Source organism: Salmo salar, chromosome 20 (genome assembly GCF_965601325.2).
Source record: "Salmo salar chromosome 20, fSalSal1, whole genome shotgun sequence".
In the NCBI taxonomy this organism is placed as follows: Eukaryota; Metazoa; Chordata; class Actinopteri; order Salmoniformes; family Salmonidae; genus Salmo; species Salmo salar.
This window is the reverse complement of record NC_138310.1, coordinates 40,916,810-40,937,024: the sequence shown is the minus strand read 5'-3', so window position 1 is coordinate 40,937,024 and position 20,215 is coordinate 40,916,810. Positions and strand designations below refer to the sequence as shown.

Below are 20,215 nucleotides of genomic sequence, written 5' to 3'. Positions count from 1 at the left end.
AGCCTAGAGTTCTGTTATAACACCCCTAGCCCCCTAGAGTTCTGTTATAACACCCCTATCCTAGAGTTCTGTTATAACACCCCTACCCTAGAGTTCTGCTATAACACCCCTACCCTAGAGTTCTGTTATAATGCCCCCACCCTAGAGCTCTGCTGTAACACCCCTAGCCTAGAGTTCTGTTATAACACCCCTACCCTAGAGTTCTGTTATAACACCCCTACCCTAGAGTTATGTTATAACACCCCTAGCCCTAGAGTTGTTATAACACCCCTAGCCCCCTAGAGTTCTGTTATAACACCCCTACCCTAGAGTTCTATTATTACACCCCTACCCTAGAGTTCTGTTATAACATCCCTAGCCCCCTAGAGTTCTGTTATAACACCCCTAACCTAGAGTTCTGTTATAACACCCCTAGCCTAGAGTTATATTATAACACCCCTAGCCTAGAGTTCTGTTATAACACCCCTAGCCCCCTAAAGTTATAACACCCCTAGCCCCCTAAAGTTCTGTTATAACACCCTTAGCCCCCTAGAGTTCTGTTATAACACCCCTAACCTAGAGTTCTGTTATAACACCCCTAGCCTAGAGTTCTATTATAACACCCCTACCCTAGAGTTCTGTTATAACACCCCTACCCTAGAGTCCTGTTATAACACCCCTAGCCTAGAGTTCTATTATAACACCCCTACCCTAGAGTTCTGTTATAACACCCCTAGCCCCCTAAAGTTCTGTTATAACACCCCTAGCCTAAAGTTCTGTTATAACACCCCTAGCCCCCTAGAGTTCTGTTATAACACCCCTACCCCCCTAGAGTTCTGTTATAACACCCCTAGCCTAGAGTTCTGTTATAACACCCCTAGCCTAGAGTTGTGTTATAACACCATACCCTAGAGTCCTGTTATAACACCCCTACCCTAGAGTTCGGTTATAACACCCCTACCCTAGAGCTCTGTTATAACACCCCTACCCTAGAGTTCTGCTGTAACACCCCTACCCTAGAGTTCTATTATAACACCCCTATCCTAGAGTTCTGTTATAACACCCCTACCCTAGAGTTATGTTATAACACCCCTAGCCCTAGAGTTGTTATAACACCCCTAGCCCCCTAGAGTTCTGTTATAACACCCCTACCCTAGAGTTCTGTTATAACACCCCTACCCTAGAGTTTTATTATTACACCCCTAGTCTATAGTTCTATTATAACACCCCTAGACTAGAGTTCTATTATAACACCCTTAGCCTAGAGTTCTATTATAACACCCCTAGCCTAGAGTTCTATTATAACACCTCTAGCCTAGAGTTCTGTTATAACACCATACCCTAGAGTTCTGTTATAACACCCCTACCCTAGAGTTCTGTTATAACACCCCTACCCTAGAGCTCTGTTATAACACCCCTACCCTATAGTTCTGCTGTAACACCCCTACCCTAGAGTTCGATTATAACACCCCTATCCTAGAGTTCTGTTATAACACCCCTACCCTAGAGTTATGTTATAACACCCCTAGCCCTAGAGTTGTTATAACACCCCTAGCCCCCTAGAGTTCTGTTATAACACCCCTACCCTAGAGTTCTGTTATAACACCCCTACCCTAGAGTTCTATTATTACACCCCTACCCTAGAGTTCTGTTATAACACCCCTACCCTAGAGTTCTGTTATAACATCCCTAGCCCCCTAGAGTTCTGTTATAACACCCCTAACCTAGAGTTCTGTTATAACACCCCTACCCTAGAGTTCTGTTATAACACCCCTACCCTAGAGCTCTGTTATAACAGCCCTACCCTATAGTTCTGCTGTAACACCCCTACCCTAGAGTTCTATTATAACACCGCTATCCTAGAGTTCTGTTATAACACCCCTACCCTAGAGTTATGTTATAACACCCCTAGCCCTAGAGTTGTTATAACACCCCTAGCCCCCTAGAGTTCTGTTATAACACCCCTACCCCCCTAGAGTTCTGTTATAACACCCCTACCCTAGAGATCTACTATAACACCCATACCCTAGAGTTCTGTTATAACACCCCTACCCCCCTAGAGTTCTGTTATAACACCCCTACCCTAGAGATCTACTATAACACCCATACCCTAGAGTTCTGTTATAACACCCCTACCCTAGAGTTCTACTATAACACCCATACCCTAGAGTTCTGCTATAACACCCCTAGCCTAGAGTTCTATTATAACACCCCTAGCCTAGAGTTCTATTATACCACCCCTAGCCTAGAGTTCTGTTATAACACCATACCCTAGAGTTCTGTTATAACACCCCTACCCTAGAGTTCTGTTATAACACCCCTACCCTAGAGTTCTGTTATAACACCCCTAGCACCCTAGAGTTCTGTTATAACACCCCTACCCTAGAGCTCTGTTATAACACCCCTAGCCTAGAGTTGTGTTATAACACCATACCCTAGAGTCCTGTTATAACACCCCTACCCTAGAGTTCGGTTATAACACCCCTACCCTAGAGCTCTGTTATAACACCCCTACCCTAGAGTTCTGCTGTAACACCCCTACCCTAGAGTTATATTATAACACCCCTACCCTAGAGTTCTGTTATAACACCGCTACCCTAGAGTTCTATTATAACACCCCCACCCTAGAGTTCTGTTGTAACATCCCAACCCCCCTAGAGTTCTGTTATAACACCCCTACCCTAGAGTTCTACTATAACACCCCTAGCCGAGAGTTCTATTATAACACCCCTAGCCTAGAGTTATGTTATAACACCATACCCTAGAGTTCTGTTATAATACCCCTACCCTAGAGTTATGTTATAACACCCCTACCCTAGAGTTGTTATAACACCCCTAGCCCCCTAGAGTTCTGCTATAACACCCCTAGACTAGAGTTCTGTTATAACACCCCTAGCCCCCTAGAGTTCTGTTATAACACCCCTATCCTAGAGTTCTGTTATAACACCCCTACCCTAGAGTTCTGCTATAACACCCCTACCCTAGAGTTCTGTTATAATGCCCCCACCCTAGAGCTCTGCTGTAACACCCCTAGCCTAGAGTTCTGTTATAACACCCCTACCCTAGAGTTCTGTTATAACACCCCTACCCTAGAGTTATGTTATAACACCCCTAGCCCTAGAGTTATTATAACACCCCTAGCCCCCTAGAGTTCTGTTATAACACCCCTACCCTAGAGTTCTATTATTACACCCCTACCCTAGAGTTCTGTTATAACATCCCTAGCCCCCTAGAGTTCTGCTATAACACCCCTAGCCTAGAGTTCTGTTATAACACCCCTAGCCCCCTAGAGTTCTGTTATAACCCCCCTATCCTAGAGTTCTGTTACAACACCCCTACCCTAGAGTTCTGCTATAACATCCCTACCCTAGAGTTCTGTTATAACGCCCCCACCCTAGAGCTCTGCTGTAGCACCCCTAGCCTAGAGTTCTGTTATAACACCCCTAGCCTAGAGTTCTGTTATAACACCCCTAGCCCCCTAGAGTTCTGTTATAACACCCCTACCCCCCTAGAGTTCTGTTATAACACCCCTAGCCTAGAGTTCTGTTATAACACCCCTAGCCTAGAGTTGTGTTATAAAACCATACCCTAGAGTCCTGTTATAACACCCCTACCCTAGAGTTCGGTTATAACACCCCTACCCTAGAGCTCTGTTATAACACCCCTACCCTAGAGTTCTGCTGTAACACCCCTACCCTAGAGTTCTATTATAACACCCCTATCCTAGAGTTCTGTTATAACACCCCTACCCTAGAGTTATGTTATAACACCCCTAGCCCTAGAGTTGTTATAACACCCCTAGCCCCCTAGAGTTCTGTTATAACACCCCTACCCTAGAGTTCTGTTATAACACCCCTACCCTAGAGTTTTATTATTACACCCCTAGCTAAGTTCTATTATAACACCCCTAGACTAGAGTTCTATTATAACACCCTTAGCCTAGAGTTCTATTATAACACCCCTAGCCTAGAGTTCTATTATAACACCTCTAGCCTAGAGTTCTGTTATAACACCATACCCTAGAGTTCTGTTATAACACCCCTACCCTAGAGTTCTGTTATAACACCCCTACCCTAGAGCTCTGTTATAACACCCCTACCCTATAGTTCTGCTGTAACACCCCTACCCTAGAGTTCGATTATAACACCCCTATCCTAGAGTTCTGTTATAACACCCCTACCCTAGAGTTATGTTATAACACCCCTAGCCCTAGAGTTGTTATAACACCCCTAGCCCCCTAGAGTTCTGTTATAACACCCACTACCCTAGAGTTCTGTTATAACACCCCTACCCTAGAGTTCTGTTATAACATCCCTAGCCCCCTAGAGTTCTGTTATAACACCCCTAACCTAGAGTTCTGTTATAACACCCCTACCCTAGAGTTCTGTTATAACACCCCTACCCTAGAGCTCTGTTATAACAGCCCTACCCTATAGTTCTGCTGTAACACCCCTACCCTAGAGTTCTATTATAACACCGCTATCCTAGAGTTCTGTTATAACACCCCTACCCTAGAGTTATGTTATAACACCCCTAGCCCTAGAGTTGTTATAACACCCCTAGCCCCCTAGAGTTCTGTTATAACACCCCTACCCCCCTAGAGTTCTGTTATAACACCCCTACCCTAGAGATCTACTATAACACCCATACCCTAGAGTTCTGTTATAACACCCCTACCCCCCTAGAGTTCTGTTATAACACCCCTACCCTAGAGATCTACTATAACACCCATACCCTAGAGTTCTGTTATAACACCCCTAGCCCCCTAGAGTTCTGTTATAACACCATACCCTAGAGTTCTGTTATAACACCCCTACCCTAGAGTTCTACTATAACACCCATACCCTAGAGTTCTGCTATAACACCCCTAGCCTAGAGTTCTATTATAACACCCCTAGCCTAGAGTTCTATTATACCACCCCTAGCCTAGAGTTCTGTTATAACACCATACCCTAGAGTTCTGTTATAACACCCCTACCCTAGAGTTCTGTTATAACACCCCTACCCTAGAGTTCTGTTATAACACCCCTAGCACCCTAGAGTTCTGTTATAACACCCCTACCCTAGAGTTCTATTATAACACCCCTACCCTAGAGTTCTGTTATAACACCCCTACCCTAGAGTTCTGTTATAACACCCATAGCCTAGAGTTATGTTGTAACACCCCTAGCCTAGAGTTCTGTTGTAACACCCCTAGCCTAGAGTTCTGTTATAACACCCCTAGCCTAGAGTTCTGTTATAACACCCCTAGCCTAGAGTTCTGTTATAACACCCCTAGCCTAGAGTTCTGTTATAACACCCCTAGCCCCCTAAAATTCTGTTATAACACCCCTAACACCCTAACGTTCTGTTATAACACCCCTAGCCCCCTAAAGTTCTGTTATAACACCCCTAGCCTAAAGTTCTGTTATAACACCCCTAGCCCCCTAGAGTTCTGTTATAACACCCCTACCCCCCTAGAGTTCTGTTATAACACCCCTACCCTAGAGATCTACGATAACACCCATACCCTAGAGTTCTGTTATAACACCCCTAGCCTAGAGTTCTATTATAACACCACTAGCCTAGAGTTCTGTTATAACACCCCTAGCCTAGAGTTATATTATAGCACCCCTAGCCTAGAGTTCTATTATAACACCCCTAGCCTAGAGTTGTGTTATAACACCATACCCTAGAGTTCTGTTATAACACCCCTACCCTAGAGTTCGGTTATAACACCCCTACCCTAGAGCTCTGTTATAACACCCCTACCCTAGAGTTCTGCTGTAACACCCCTACCCTAGAGTTCTATTATAACACCCCTATCCTAGAGTTCTGTTATAACACCCCTACCCTAGAGTTATGTTATAACACCCCTAGCCCTAGAGTTGTTATAACACCCCTAGCCCCCTAGAGTTCTGTTATAACACCCCTACCCTAGAGTTCTGTTATAACACCCCTACCCTAGAGTTTTATTATTACACCCCTAGCCTAGAGTTCTATTATAACACCCCTAGACTAGAGTTCTATTATAACACCCTTAGCCTAGAGTTCTATTATAACACCCCTAGCCTAGAGTTCTATTATAACACCTCTAGCCTAGAGTTCTGTTATAACACCATACCCTAGAGTTCTGTTATAACACCCCTACCCTAGAGTTCTGTTATAACACCCCTACCCTAGAGCTCTGTTATAACACCCCTACCCTATAGTTCTGCTGTAACACCCCTACCCTAGAGTTCGATTATAACACCCCTATCCTAGAGTTCTGTTATAACACCCCTACCCTAGAGTTATGTTATAACACCCCTAGCCCTAGAGTTGTTATAACACCCCTAGCCCCCTAGAGTTCTGTTATAACACCCCTACCCTAGAGTTCTGTTATAACACCCCTACCCTAGAGTTCTGTTATAACATCCGTAGCCCCCTAGAGTTCTGTTATAACACCCCTAACCTAGAGTTCTGTTATAACACCCGTAGCCTAGAGTTCTGTTATAACACCCCTAGCCTAGAGTTCTGTTATAACACCCCTAGCCTAGAGTTCTGTTATAACACCCCTAGCCCCCTAAAGTTATAACACCCCTAGCCCCCTAAAGTTCTGTTATAACACCCCTAGCCCCCTAAAGTTATGTTATAACACCCCTAGCACCCTAGATTTCTGTTATAACACCCCTACCCCCCTAGAGTTCTGTTATAACACCCCTACCCTAGAGTTCTACTATAACACCCATACCCTAGAGTTCTGCTATAACACCCCTAGCCTAGAGTTCTATTATAACACCCCTAGCCTAGAGTTCTATTATAACACCCCTAGCCTAGAGTTCTGTTATAACACCATACCCTAGAGTTCTGTTATAACACCCCTACCCTAGAGTTCTGTTATAACACCCCTACCCTAGAGCTCTGTTATAACACCCCTACCCTATAGTTCTGCTGTAACACCCCTACCCTAGAGTTCGATTATAACACCCCTATCCTAGAGTTCTGTTATAACACCCCTACCCTAGAGTTATGTTATAACACCCCTAGCCCTAGAGTTGTTATAACACCCCTAGCCCCCTAGAGTTCTGTTATAACACCCCTACCCTAGAGTTCTGTTATAACACCCCTACCCTAGAGTTCTGTTATAACATCCGTAGCCCCCTAGAGTTCTGTTATAACACCCCTAACCTAGAGTTCTGTTATAACACCCGTAGCCTAGAGTTCTGTTATAACACCCCTAGCCTAGAGTTCTGTTATAACACCCCTAGCCCCCTAAAGTTATAACACCCCTAGCCCCCTAAAGTTCTGTTATAACACCCCTAGCCCCCTAAAGTTATGTTATAACACCCCTAGCACCCTAGATTTCTGTTATAACACCCCTACCCCCCTAGAGTTCTGTTATAACACCCCTACCCTAGAGTTCTACTATAACACCCATACCCTAGAGTTCTGCTATAACACCCCTAGCCTAGAGTTCTATTATAACACCCCTAGCCTAGAGTTCTATTATACCACCCCTAGCCTAGAGTTCTGTTATAACACCATACCCTAGAGTTCTGTTATAACACCCCTACCCTAGAGTTCTGTTATAACACCCCTACCCTAGAGTTCTGTTATAACACCCCTAGCACCCTAGAGTTCTGTTATAACACCCCTAGCACCCTAGAGGTCTGTTATAACACCCCTACCCTAGAGTTCTATTATAACACCCCTACCCTAGAGTTCTGTTATAACACCCCTACCCTAGAGTTCTGTTATAACACCCATAGCCTAGAGTTATGTTGTAACACCCCTAGCCTAGAGTTCTGTTGTAACACCCCTAGCCTAGAGTTCTGTTATAACACCCCTAGCCTAGAGTTCTGTTATAACACCCCTAGCCTAGAGTTCTGTTATAACACCCCTAGCCTAGAGTTCTGTTATAACACCCCTAGCCCCCTAAAATTCTGTTATAACACCCCTAGCCCCCTAACGTTCTGTTATAACACCCCTAGCCCCCTAAAGTTATGTTATAACACCCCTAGCACCCTAGATTTCTGTTATAACACCCCTACCCCCCTAGAGTTCTGTTATAACACCCCTACCCTAGAGTTCTACTATAACACCCATACCCTAGAGTTCTGCTATAACACCCCTAGCCTAGAGTTCTATTATAACACCCCTAGCCTAGAGTTCTATTATACCACCCCTAGCCTAGAGTTCTGTTATAACACCATACCCTAGAGTTCTGTTATAACACCCCTACCCTAGAGTTCTGTTATAACACCCCTACCCTAGAGTTCTGTTATAACACCCCTAGCACCCTAGAGTTCTGTTATAACACCCCTAGCACCCTAGAGGTCTGTTATAACACCCCTACCCTAGAGTTCTATTATAACACCCCTACCCTAGAGTTCTGTTATAACACCCCTACCCTAGAGTTCTGTTATAACACCCATAGCCTAGAGTTATGTTGTAACACCCCTAGCCTAGAGTTCTGTTGTAACACCCCTAGCCTAGAGTTCTGTTATAACACCCCTAGCCTAGAGTTCTGTTATAACACCCCTAGCCTAGAGTTCTGTTATAACACCCCTAGCCTAGAGTTCTGTTATAACACCCCTAGCCCCCTAAAATTCTGTTATAACACCCCTAGCCCCCTAACGTTCTGTTATAACACCCTTAGCCCCCTAAAGTTCTGTTATAACACCCCTAGCCTAAAGTTCTGTTATAACACCCCTAGCCCCCTAGAGTTCTGTTATAACACCCCTACCCCCCTAGAGTTCTGTTATAACACCCCTACCCTAGAGATCTACGATAACACCCATACCCTAGAGTTCTGTTATAACACCCCTAGCCTAGAGTTCTATTATAACACCCCTAGCCTAGAGTTCTGTTATAACACCCCTAGCCTAGAGTTATATTATAGCACCCCTAGCCTAGAGTTCTATTATAACACCCCTAGCCTAGAGTTGTGTTATAACACCATACCCTAGAGTCCTGTTATAACACCCCTACCCTAGAGTTCGGTTATAACACCCCTACCCTAGAGCTCTGTTATAACACCCCTACCCTAGAGTTCTGCTGTAACACCCCTACCCTAGAGTTATATTATAACACCCCTACCCTAGAGTTCTGTTATAACACCGCTACCCTAGAGTTCTATTATAACACCCCCACCCTAGAGTTCTGTTGTAACACCCCTAGCCCCCTAAAGTTCTGTTATAACATCCCAACCCCCCTAGAGTTCTGTTATAACACCCCTACCCTAGAGTTCTACTATAACACCCCTAGCCTAGAGTTCTATTATAACACCCCTAGCCTAGAGTTATGTTATAACACCATACCCTAGAGTTCTGTTATAACACCCCTACCCTAGAGTTAAGTTATAACACCCCTACCCTAGAGTTGTTATAACACCCCTAGCCCCCTAGAGTTCTGCTATAACACCCCTAGCCTAGAGTTCTGTTATAACACCCCTAGCCCCCTAGAGTTCTGTTATAACACCCCTATCCTAGAGTTCTGTTATAACACCCCTACCCTAGAGTTCTGCTATAACACCCCTACCCTAGAGTTCTGTTATAATGCCCCCACCCTAGAGCTCTGCTGTAACACCCCTAGCCTAGAGTTCTGTTATAACACCCCTACCCTAGAGTTATGTTATAACACCCCTAGCCCTAGAGTTGTTATAACACCCCTAGCCCCCTAGAGTTCTGTTATAACACCCCTACCCTAGAGTTCTGTTATAACACCCCTACCCTAGAGTTCTGTTATAACATCCCTAGCCCCCTAGAGTTCTGTTATAACACCCCTACCCTAGAGTTCTATTATTACACCCCTACCCTAGAGTTCTGTTATAACATCCCTAGCCCCCTAGAGTTCTGCTATAACACCCCTAGCCTAGAGTTCTGTTATAACACCCCTAGCCCCCTAGAGTTCTGCTATAACACCCCTAGCCTAGAGTTCTGTTATAACACCCCTAGCCTAGAGTTCTGTTATAACACCCCTAGCCTAGAGTTCTGTTATAACACCCCTAGCCTAGAGTTCTGTTATAACACCCCTAGCCCCCTAAAATTCTGTTATAACACCCCTAGCCCCCTAACGTTCTGTTATAACACCCTTAGCCCCCTAAAGTTCTGTTATAACACCCCTAGCCTAAAGTTCTGTTATAACACCCCTAGCCCCCTAGAGTTCTGTTATAACACCCCTACCCCCCTAGAGTTCTGTTATAACACCCCTAGCCTAGAGTTCTGTTATAACACCCCTAGCCTAGAGTTGTGTTATAACACCTACCTAGAGTCTGTTATAACACCCCTAGCCTAGAGTTTTATACACCCCTACCTAGAGTCTTTATAACACCCCTAGCCTAGAGTTGTGTAACACCTACCCTAGAGTCTTTATAACACCCCTACCTAGAGTTCGTTATAACACCCCTACCCTAGAGCTCTGTTATAACACCCCTACCCTAGAGTTCTGCTGTAACACCCCTACCCTAGAGTTCTGTTATAACACCCCTACCCTAGAGTTCTGTTATAACACCCCTACCCTAGAGTTTTATTATTACACCCCTAGTCTATAGTTCTATTATAACACCCCTAGACTAGAGTTCTATTATAACACCCTTAGCCTAGAGTTCTATTATAACACCCCTAGCCTAGAGTTCTATTATAACACCTCTAGCCTAGAGTTCTGTTATAACACCATACCCTAGAGTTCTGTTATAACACCCCTACCCTAGAGTTCTGTTATAACACCCCTACCCTAGAGCTCTGTTATAACACCCCTACCCTATAGTTCTGCTGTAACACCCCTACCCTAGAGTTCGATTATAACACCCCTATCCTAGAGTTCTGTTATAACACCCCTACCCTAGAGTTATGTTATAACACCCCTAGCCCTAGAGTTGTTATAACACCCCTAGCCCCCTAGAGTTCTGTTATAACACCCCTACCCTAGAGTTCTGTTATAACACCCCTACCCTAGAGTTCTATTATTACACCCCTACCCTAGAGTTCTGTTATAACACCCCTACCCTAGAGTTCTGTTATAACATCCCTAGCCCCCTAGAGTTCTGTTATAACACCCCTAACCTAGAGTTCTGTTATAACACCCCTACCCTAGAGTTCTGTTATAACACCCCTACCCTAGAGTCTGTTATAACAGCCCTACCCTATAGTTCTGCTGTAACACCCCTACCCTAGAGTTCTATTATAACACCGCTATCCTAGAGTTCTGTTATAACACCCCTACCCTAGAGTTATGTTATAACACCCCTAGCCCTAGAGTTGTTATAACACCCCTAGCCCCCTAGAGTTCTGTTATAACACCCCTACCCCCCTAGAGTTCTGTTATAACACCCCTACCCTAGAGATCTACTATAACACCCATACCCTAGAGTTCTGTTATAACACCCCTACCCCCCTAGAGTTCTGTTATAACACCCCTACCCTAGAGATCTACTATAACACCCATACCCTAGAGTTCTGTTATAACACCCCTAGCCCCCTAGAGTTCTGTTATAACACCATACCCTAGAGTTCTGTTATAACACCCCTACCCTAGAGTTCTACTATAACACCCATACCCTAGAGTTCTGCTATAACACCCCTAGCCTAGAGTTCTATTATAACACCCCTAGCCTAGAGTTCTATTATACCACCCCTAGCCTAGAGTTCTGTTATAACACCATACCCTAGAGTTCTGTTATAACACCCCTACCCTAGAGTTCTGTTATAACACCCCTACCCTAGAGTTCTGTTATAACACCCCTAGCACCCTAGAGTTCTGTTATAACACCCCTACCCTAGAGTTCTATTATAACACCCCTACCCTAGAGTTCTGTTATAACACCCCTACCCTAGAGTTCTGTTATAACACCCATAGCCTAGAGTTATGTTGTAACACCCCTAGCCTAGAGTTCTGTTGTAACACCCCTAGCCTAGAGTTCTGTTATAACACCCCTAGCCTAGAGTTCTGTTATAACACCCCTAGCCTAGAGTTCTGTTATAACACCCCTAGCCTAGAGTTCTGTTATAACACCCCTAGCCCCCTAAAATTCTGTTATAACACCCCTAACACCCTAACGTTCTGTTATAACACCCCTAGCCCCCTAAAGTTCTGTTATAACACCCCTAGCCTAAAGTTCTGTTATAACACCCCTAGCCCCCTAGAGTTCTGTTATAACACCCCTACCCCCCTAGAGTTCTGTTATAACACCCCTACCCTAGAGATCTACGATAACACCCATACCCTAGAGTTCTGTTATAACACCCCTAGCCTAGAGTTCTATTATAACACCACTAGCCTAGAGTTCTGTTATAACACCCCTAGCCTAGAGTTATATTATAGCACCCCTAGCCTAGAGTTCTATTATAACACCCCTAGCCTAGAGTTGTGTTATAACACCATACCCTAGAGTTCTGTTATAACACCCCTACCCTAGAGTTCGGTTATAACACCCCTACCCTAGAGCTCTGTTATAACACCCCTACCCTAGAGTTCTGCTGTAACACCCCTACCCTAGAGTTCTATTATAACACCCCTATCCTAGAGTTCTGTTATAACACCCCTACCCTAGAGTTATGTTATAACACCCCTAGCCCTAGAGTTGTTATAACACCCCTAGCCCCCTAGAGTTCTGTTATAACACCCCTACCCTAGAGTTCTGTTATAACACCCCTACCCTAGAGTTTTATTATTACACCCCTAGCCTAGAGTTCTATTATAACACCCCTAGACTAGAGTTCTATTATAACACCCTTAGCCTAGAGTTCTATTATAACACCCCTAGCCTAGAGTTCTATTATAACACCTCTAGCCTAGAGTTCTGTTATAACACCATACCCTAGAGTTCTGTTATAACACCCCTACCCTAGAGTTCTGTTATAACACCCCTACCCTAGAGCTCTGTTATAACACCCCTACCCTATAGTTCTGCTGTAACACCCCTACCCTAGAGTTCGATTATAACACCCCTATCCTAGAGTTCTGTTATAACACCCCTACCCTAGAGTTATGTTATAACACCCCTAGCCCTAGAGTTGTTATAACACCCCTAGCCCCCTAGAGTTCTGTTATAACACCCCTACCCTAGAGTTCTGTTATAACACCCCTACCCTAGAGTTCTGTTATAACATCCGTAGCCCCCTAGAGTTCTGTTATAACACCCCTAACCTAGAGTTCTGTTATAACACCCGTAGCCTAGAGTTCTGTTATAACACCCCTAGCCTAGAGTTCTGTTATAACACCCCTAGCCCCCTAAAGTTATAACACCCCTAGCCCCCTAAAGTTCTGTTATAACACCCCTAGCCCCCTAAAGTTATGTTATAACACCCCTAGCACCCTAGATTTCTGTTATAACACCCCTACCCCCCTAGAGTTCTGTTATAACACCCCTACCCTAGAGTTCTACTATAACACCCATACCCTAGAGTTCTGCTATAACACCCCTAGCCTAGAGTTCTATTATAACACCCCTAGCCTAGAGTTCTATTATACCACCCCTAGCCTAGAGTTCTGTTATAACACCATACCCTAGAGTTCTGTTATAACACCCCTACCCTAGAGTTCTGTTATAACACCCCTACCCTAGAGCTCTGTTATAACACCCCTACCCTATAGTTCTGCTGTAACACCCCTACCCTAGAGTTCGATTATAACACCCCTATCCTAGAGTTCTGTTATAACACCCCTACCCTAGAGTTATGTTATAACACCCCTAGCCCTAGAGTTGTTATAACACCCCTAGCCCCCTAGAGTTCTGTTATAACACCCCTAGCCCCCTAGAGTTCTGTTATAACACCCCTACCCTAGAGTTCTGTTATAACACCCCTACCCTAGAGTTCTGTTATAACATCCGTAGCCCCCTAGAGTTCTGTTATAACACCCCTAACCTAGAGTTCTGTTATAACACCCGTAGCCTAGAGTTCTGTTATAACACCCCTAGCCTAGAGTTCTGTTATAACACCCCTAGCCCCCTAAAGTTATAACACCCCTAGCCCCCTAAAGTTCTGTTATAACACCCCTAGCCCCCTAAAGTTATGTTATAACACCCCTAGCACCCTAGATTTCTGTTATAACACCCCTACCCCCCTAGAGTTCTGTTATAACACCCCTACCCTAGAGTTCTACTATAACACCCATACCCTAGAGTTCTGCTATAACACCCCTAGCCTAGAGTTCTATTATAACACCCCTAGCCTAGAGTTCTATTATACCACCCCTAGCCTAGAGTTCTGTTATAACACCATACCCTAGAGTTCTGTTATAACACCCCTACCCTAGAGTTCTGTTATAACACCCCTACCCTAGAGCTCTGTTATAACACCCCTACCCTATAGTTCTGCTGTAACACCGCTACCCTAGAGTTCGATTATAACACCCCTATCCTAGAGTTCTGTTATAACACCCCTACCCTAGAGTTATGTTATAACACCCCTAGCCCTAGAGTTGTTATAACACCCCTAGCCCCCTAGAGTTCTGTTATAACACCCCTACCCTAGAGTTCTGTTATAACACCCCTACCCTAGAGTTCTGTTATAACATCCGTAGCCCCCTAGAGTTCTGTTATAACACCCCTAACCTAGAGTTCTGTTATAACACCCGTAGCCTAGAGTTCTGTTATAACACCCCTAGCCTAGAGTTCTGTTATAACATCCGTAGCCCCCTAGAGTTCTGTTATAACACCCCTAACCTAGAGTTCTGTTATAACACCCGTAGCCTAGAGTTCTGTTATAACACCCCTAGCCTAGAGTTCTGTTATAACACCCCTAGCCCCCTAAAGTTATAACACCCCTAGCCCCCTAAAGTTCTGTTATAACACCCCTAGCCCCCTAAAGTTATGTTATAACACCCCTAGCACCCTAGATTTCTGTTATAACACCCCTACCCCCCTAGAGTTCTGTTATAACACCCCTACCCTAGAGTTCTACTATAACACCCATACCCTAGAGTTCTGCTATAACACCCCTAGCCTAGAGTTCTATTATAACACCCCTAGCCTAGAGTTCTATTATACCACCCCTAGCCTAGAGTTCTGTTATAACACCATACCCTAGAGTTCTGTTATAACACCCCTACCCTAGAGTTCTGTTATAACACCCCTACCCTAGAGCTCTGTTATAACACCCCTACCCTATAGTTCTGCTGTAACACCGCTACCCTAGAGTTCGATTATAACACCCCTATCCTAGAGTTCTGTTATAACACCCCTACCCTAGAGTTATGTTATAACACCCCTAGCCCTAGAGTTGTTATAACACCCCTAGCCCCCTAGAGTTCTGTTATAACACCCCTACCCTAGAGTTCTGTTATAACACCCCTACCCTAGAGTTCTGTTATAACATCCGTAGCCCCCTAGAGTTCTGTTATAACACCCCTAACCTAGAGTTCTGTTATAACACCCGTAGCCTAGAGTTCTGTTATAACACCCCTAGCCTAGAGTTCTGTTATAACACCCCTAGCCCCCTAAAGTTATAACACCCCTAGCCCCCTAAAGTTCTGTTATAACACCCCTAGCCCCCTAAAGTTATGTTATAACACCCCTAGCACCCTAGATTTCTGTTATAACACCCCTACCCCCCTAGAGTTCTGTTATAACACCCCTACCCTAGAGTTCTACTATAACACCCATACCCTAGAGTTCTGCTATAACACCCCTAGCCTAGAGTTCTATTATAACACCCCTAGCCTAGAGTTCTATTATACCACCCCTAGCCTAGAGTTCTGTTATAACACCATACCCTAGAGTTCTGTTATAACACCCCTACCCTAGAGTTCTGTTATAACACCCCTACCCTAGAGTTCTGTTATAACACCCCTAGCACCCTAGAGTTCTGTTATAACACCCCTAGCACCCTAGAGGTCTGTTATAACACCCCTACCCTAGAGTTCTATTATAACACCCCTACCCTAGAGTTCTGTTATAACACCCCTACCCTAGAGTTCTGTTATAACACCCATAGCCTAGAGTTATGTTGTAACACCCCTAGCCTAGAGTTCTGTTGTAACACCCCTAGCCTAGAGTTCTGTTATAACATCCCTAGCCTAGAGTTCTGTTATAACACCCCTAGCCTAGAGTTCTGTTATAACACCCCTAGCCTAGAGTTCTGTTATAACACCCCTAGCCCCCTAAAATTCTGTTATAACACCCCTAGCCCCCTAACGTTCTGTTATAACACCCCTAGCCCCCTAAAGTTATGTTATAACACCCCTAGCACCCTAGATTTCTGTTATAACACCCCTACCCCCCTAGAGTTCTGTTATAACACCCCTACCCTAGAGTTCTACTATAACACCCATACCCTAGAGTTCTGCTATAACACCCCTAGCCTAGAGTTCTATTATAACACCCCTAGCCTAGAGTTCTATTATACCACCCCTAGCCTAGAGTTCTGTTATAACACCATACCCTAGAGTTCTGTTATAACACCCCTACCCTAGAGTTCTGTTATAACACCCCTACCCTAGAGTTCTGTTATAACACCCCTAGCACCCTAGAGTTCTGTTATAACACCCCTAGCACCCTAGAGGTCTGTTATAACACCCCTACCCTAGAGTTCTATTATAACACCCCTACCCTAGAGTTCTGTTATAACACCCCTACCCTAGAGTTCTGTTATAACACCCATAGCCTAGAGTTATGTTGTAACACCCCTAGCCTAGAGTTCTGTTGTAACACCCCTAGCCTAGAGTTCTGTTATAACACCCCTAGCCTAGAGTTCTGTTATAACACCCCTAGCCTAGAGTTCTGTTATAACACCCCTAGCCTAGAGTTCTGTTATAACACCCCTAGCCCCCTAAAATTCTGTTATAACACCCCTAGCCCCCTAACGTTCTGTTATAACACCCCTAGCCCCCTAAAGTTCTGTTATAACACCCCTAGCCTAAAGTTCTGTTATAACACCCCTAGCCCCCTAGAGTTCTGTTATAACACCCCTACCCCCCTAGAGTTCTGTTATAACACCCCTACCCTAGAGATCTACGATAACACCCATACCCTAGAGTTCTGTTATAACACCCCTAGCCTAGAGTTCTATTATAACACCCCTAGCCTAGAGTTCTGTTATAACACCCCTAGCCTAGAGTTATATTATAGCACCCCTAGCCTAGAGTTCTATTATAACACCCCTAGCCTAGAGTTGTGTTATAACACCATACCCTAGAGTCCTGTTATAACACCCCTACCCTAGAGTTCGGTTATAACACCCCTACCCTAGAGCTCTGTTATAACACCCCTACCCTAGAGTTCTGCTGTAACACCCCTACCCTAGAGTTATATTATAACACCCCTACCCTAGAGTTCTGTTATAACACCGCTACCCTAGAGTTCTATTATAACACCCCCACCCTAGAGTTCTGTTGTAACACCCCTAGCCCCCTAAAGTTCTGTTATAACATCCCAACCCCCCTAGAGTTCTGTTATAACACCCCTACCCTAGAGTTCTACTATAACACCCCTAGCCTAGAGTTCTATTATAACACCCCTAGCCTAGAGTTATGTTATAACACCATACCCTAGAGTTCTGTTATAACACCCCTACCCTAGAGTTAAGTTATAACACCCCTACCCTAGAGTTGTTATAACACCCCTAGCCCCCTAGAGTTCTGCTATAACACCCCTAGCCTAGAGTTCTGTTATAACACCCCTAGCCCCCTAGAGTTCTGTTATAACACCCCTATCCTAGAGTTCTGTTATAACACCCCTACCCTAGAGTTCTGCTATAACACCCCTACCCTAGAGTTCTGTTATAATGCCCCCACCCTAGAGCTCTGCTGTAACACCCCTAGCCTAGAGTTCTGTTATAACACCCCTACCCTAGAGTTATGTTATAACACCCCTAGCCCTAGAGTTGTTATAACACCCCTAGCCCCCTAGAGTTCTGTTATAACACCCCTACCCTAGAGTTCTATTATTACACCCCTACCCTAGAGTTCTGTTATAACATCCCTAGCCCCCTAGAGTTCTGTTATAACACCCCTACCCTAGAGTTCTATTATTACACCCCTACCCTAGAGTTCTGTTATAACATCCCTAGCCCCCTAGAGTTCTGCTATAACACCCCTAGCCTAGAGTTCTGTTATAACACCCCTAGCCCCCTAGAGTTCTGTTATAACACCCCTATGCTAGAGTTCTGTTATAACACCCCTACCCTAGAGTTCTGCTATAACACCCCTACCCTAGAGTTCTGTTATAACGCCCCCACCCTAGAGCTCTGCTGTAACACCCCTAGCCTAGAGTTCTGTTATAACACCCCTACCCTAGAGTTCTGTTATAACACCCCTACCCTAGAGTTATGTTATAACACCCCTAGCCCTAGAGTTGTTATAACACCCCTAGCCCCCTAGAGTTCTGTTATAACACCCCTACCCTAGAGTTCTATTATTACACCCCTACCCTAGAGTTCTGTTATAACATCCCTAGCCCCCTAGAGTTCTGTTATAACACCCCTAACCTAGAGTTCTGTTATAACACCCCTAGCCTAGAGTTATATTATAACACCCCTAGCCTAGAGTTCTGTTATAACACCCCTAGCCCCCTAAAGTTATAACACCCCTAGCCCCCTAAAGTTCTGTTATAACACCCTTAGCCCCCTAGAGTTCTGTTATAACACCCCTAACCTAGAGTTCTGTTATAACACCCCTAGCCTAGAGTTCTATTATAACACCCCTACCCTAGAGTTCTGTTATAACACCCCTACCCTAGAGTCCTGTTATAACACCCCTAGCCTAGAGTTCTATTATAACACCCCTACCCTAGAGTTCTGTTATAACACCCTAGCCCCCTAGAGTTCTGGTCTAATGCCCAAATAGGGTTGCAAAATTCCGTGAACTCACTTCAAACTGCATGATGAGTGAGATCCCAAATAGAATAGATAATAGACGGTTACTATGTCCTTACCCTCTGATCATGGCAAACGACTCGTCACTGGAGAAGTAGGAAGCCCCTGGAAGCACAGTCACCGTTTCTTTACCTGCACACAAACAGGAAATGTCCACATATCTCATAAACATAGGATAGTGTGGGTGTGTGTGTGTGTGTGTGTGTGTGTGTGTGTGTGTGTGTGTGTGTGTGTGTGTGTGTGTGTGTGTGTGTGTGTGTGTGTGTGTGTGTGTGTGTTTATATATATCTTCACTTACCGGCGTTGATGAGGTCAGCATCCACTTCGTCTTCTGTGGGGTAGGGGCCCTACATGAAACACACACATTCATCACACAATGTCATCACACACACATTCATCATGCAAAGATGTCACACACACACATTCATCACACTAGTTTTGGATTCTGGTGGTCACTCAACCCCAGCATGATCTCACAACCTTTATTTTGACAGGGAGTCATGCTGAGACCAAAGTCTCTTTCACAGATGAGCCCTGTATAGACAACAACACACATCACTATACACATCAAACCTGGCCAACAGACACAATCAAAGGAAACTTATTAGATGAGACATTTATTTTATCTCTCCTCAACAAAGGAACTGGCCCTGTTTCTCTAAAGCCTGAGGGAGCTTTTGACACCACATCTCTTAACCTGACACTCATAATTGGGGGGAGCATTTTTACAAATGAGCATTAGCATATTTCTGCTTTAATTTCTCTGACAACAGAATCGATGAGAAAAAAAAAAAGGAATGGGAGAAAAAAACGTCAGATGGTTGCAATCTCCACAATGTTTGTTAGGAACCCGGCAGGTTTCAAACGTGAGTCCCAACACCTGTTGTCAACTGTGTTACTATGGTGTTACTATGACAGAGATTCAAATGAGGGTTTTACCAATCCCAGAATGCCATTCTCACTCTGCAGGTGGACAGTGATGTCTGGTTGGATGAAGTTGCTGGCCAGCATGGGGATGCCGATACCCAGGTTAGCTGACAGTGGTTCGTGTTAAAGAACATACACTTTGAATACATTACAGACATACTGATCTCATTCTAACTCTGCACTACAAATGCCAAACGCATGGGTAAGCTGATAGGTTTGGTTTCTCAGAGATATTCATAGCGGTAAGTTTTTTTTTAACTATTAAGCTGCCTTTTGGTCAGATATCACAAGATCAATGACGATTGGTTCGATGGAGTCCCATTTCATGTTCAAGGATACCATACATCCCATCCTCAAATTCCAGGGCTGCTCTGCGAATGATCCGCTCTCGTACGATGTCGGAGTCCTTCTTTGGTTTGGGCTTCTCTGCTAGGGCCTTCTGAACTGTGCGCCTCTGGAGAGTGTAGAGAGAAACAGTCAATTCATTCTTCTCTGCTTAGTACCAATTGATTACACATACTTCCCTATTGGACTCT

General features: G+C 44.5%; 1 protein-coding gene across 2 annotated transcripts in view; it reads right to left on the bottom strand.

Annotated features, from left to right (window-relative positions):
- The window catches only part of LOC106580620 (succinyl-CoA:3-ketoacid coenzyme A transferase 1, mitochondrial), a 184,758-nt gene that overhangs the window by 90,962 nt on the left and 73,581 nt on the right, over positions 1–20,215 (bottom strand). For both annotated transcript variants that reach the window (XM_014161871.3, XM_082966422.1), the window contains exons 9-12: positions 20,019–20,133; positions 19,692–19,786; positions 19,051–19,099; positions 18,812–18,884 (exon numbers count right to left, since the gene is read on the bottom strand). In XM_014161871.3, the coding sequence (XP_014017346.1) occupies positions 18,812–18,884; positions 19,051–19,099; positions 19,692–19,786; positions 20,019–20,133 (332 nt within the window). The remainder of the gene's footprint in view (positions 1–18,811; positions 18,885–19,050; positions 19,100–19,691; positions 19,787–20,018; positions 20,134–20,215) is intronic.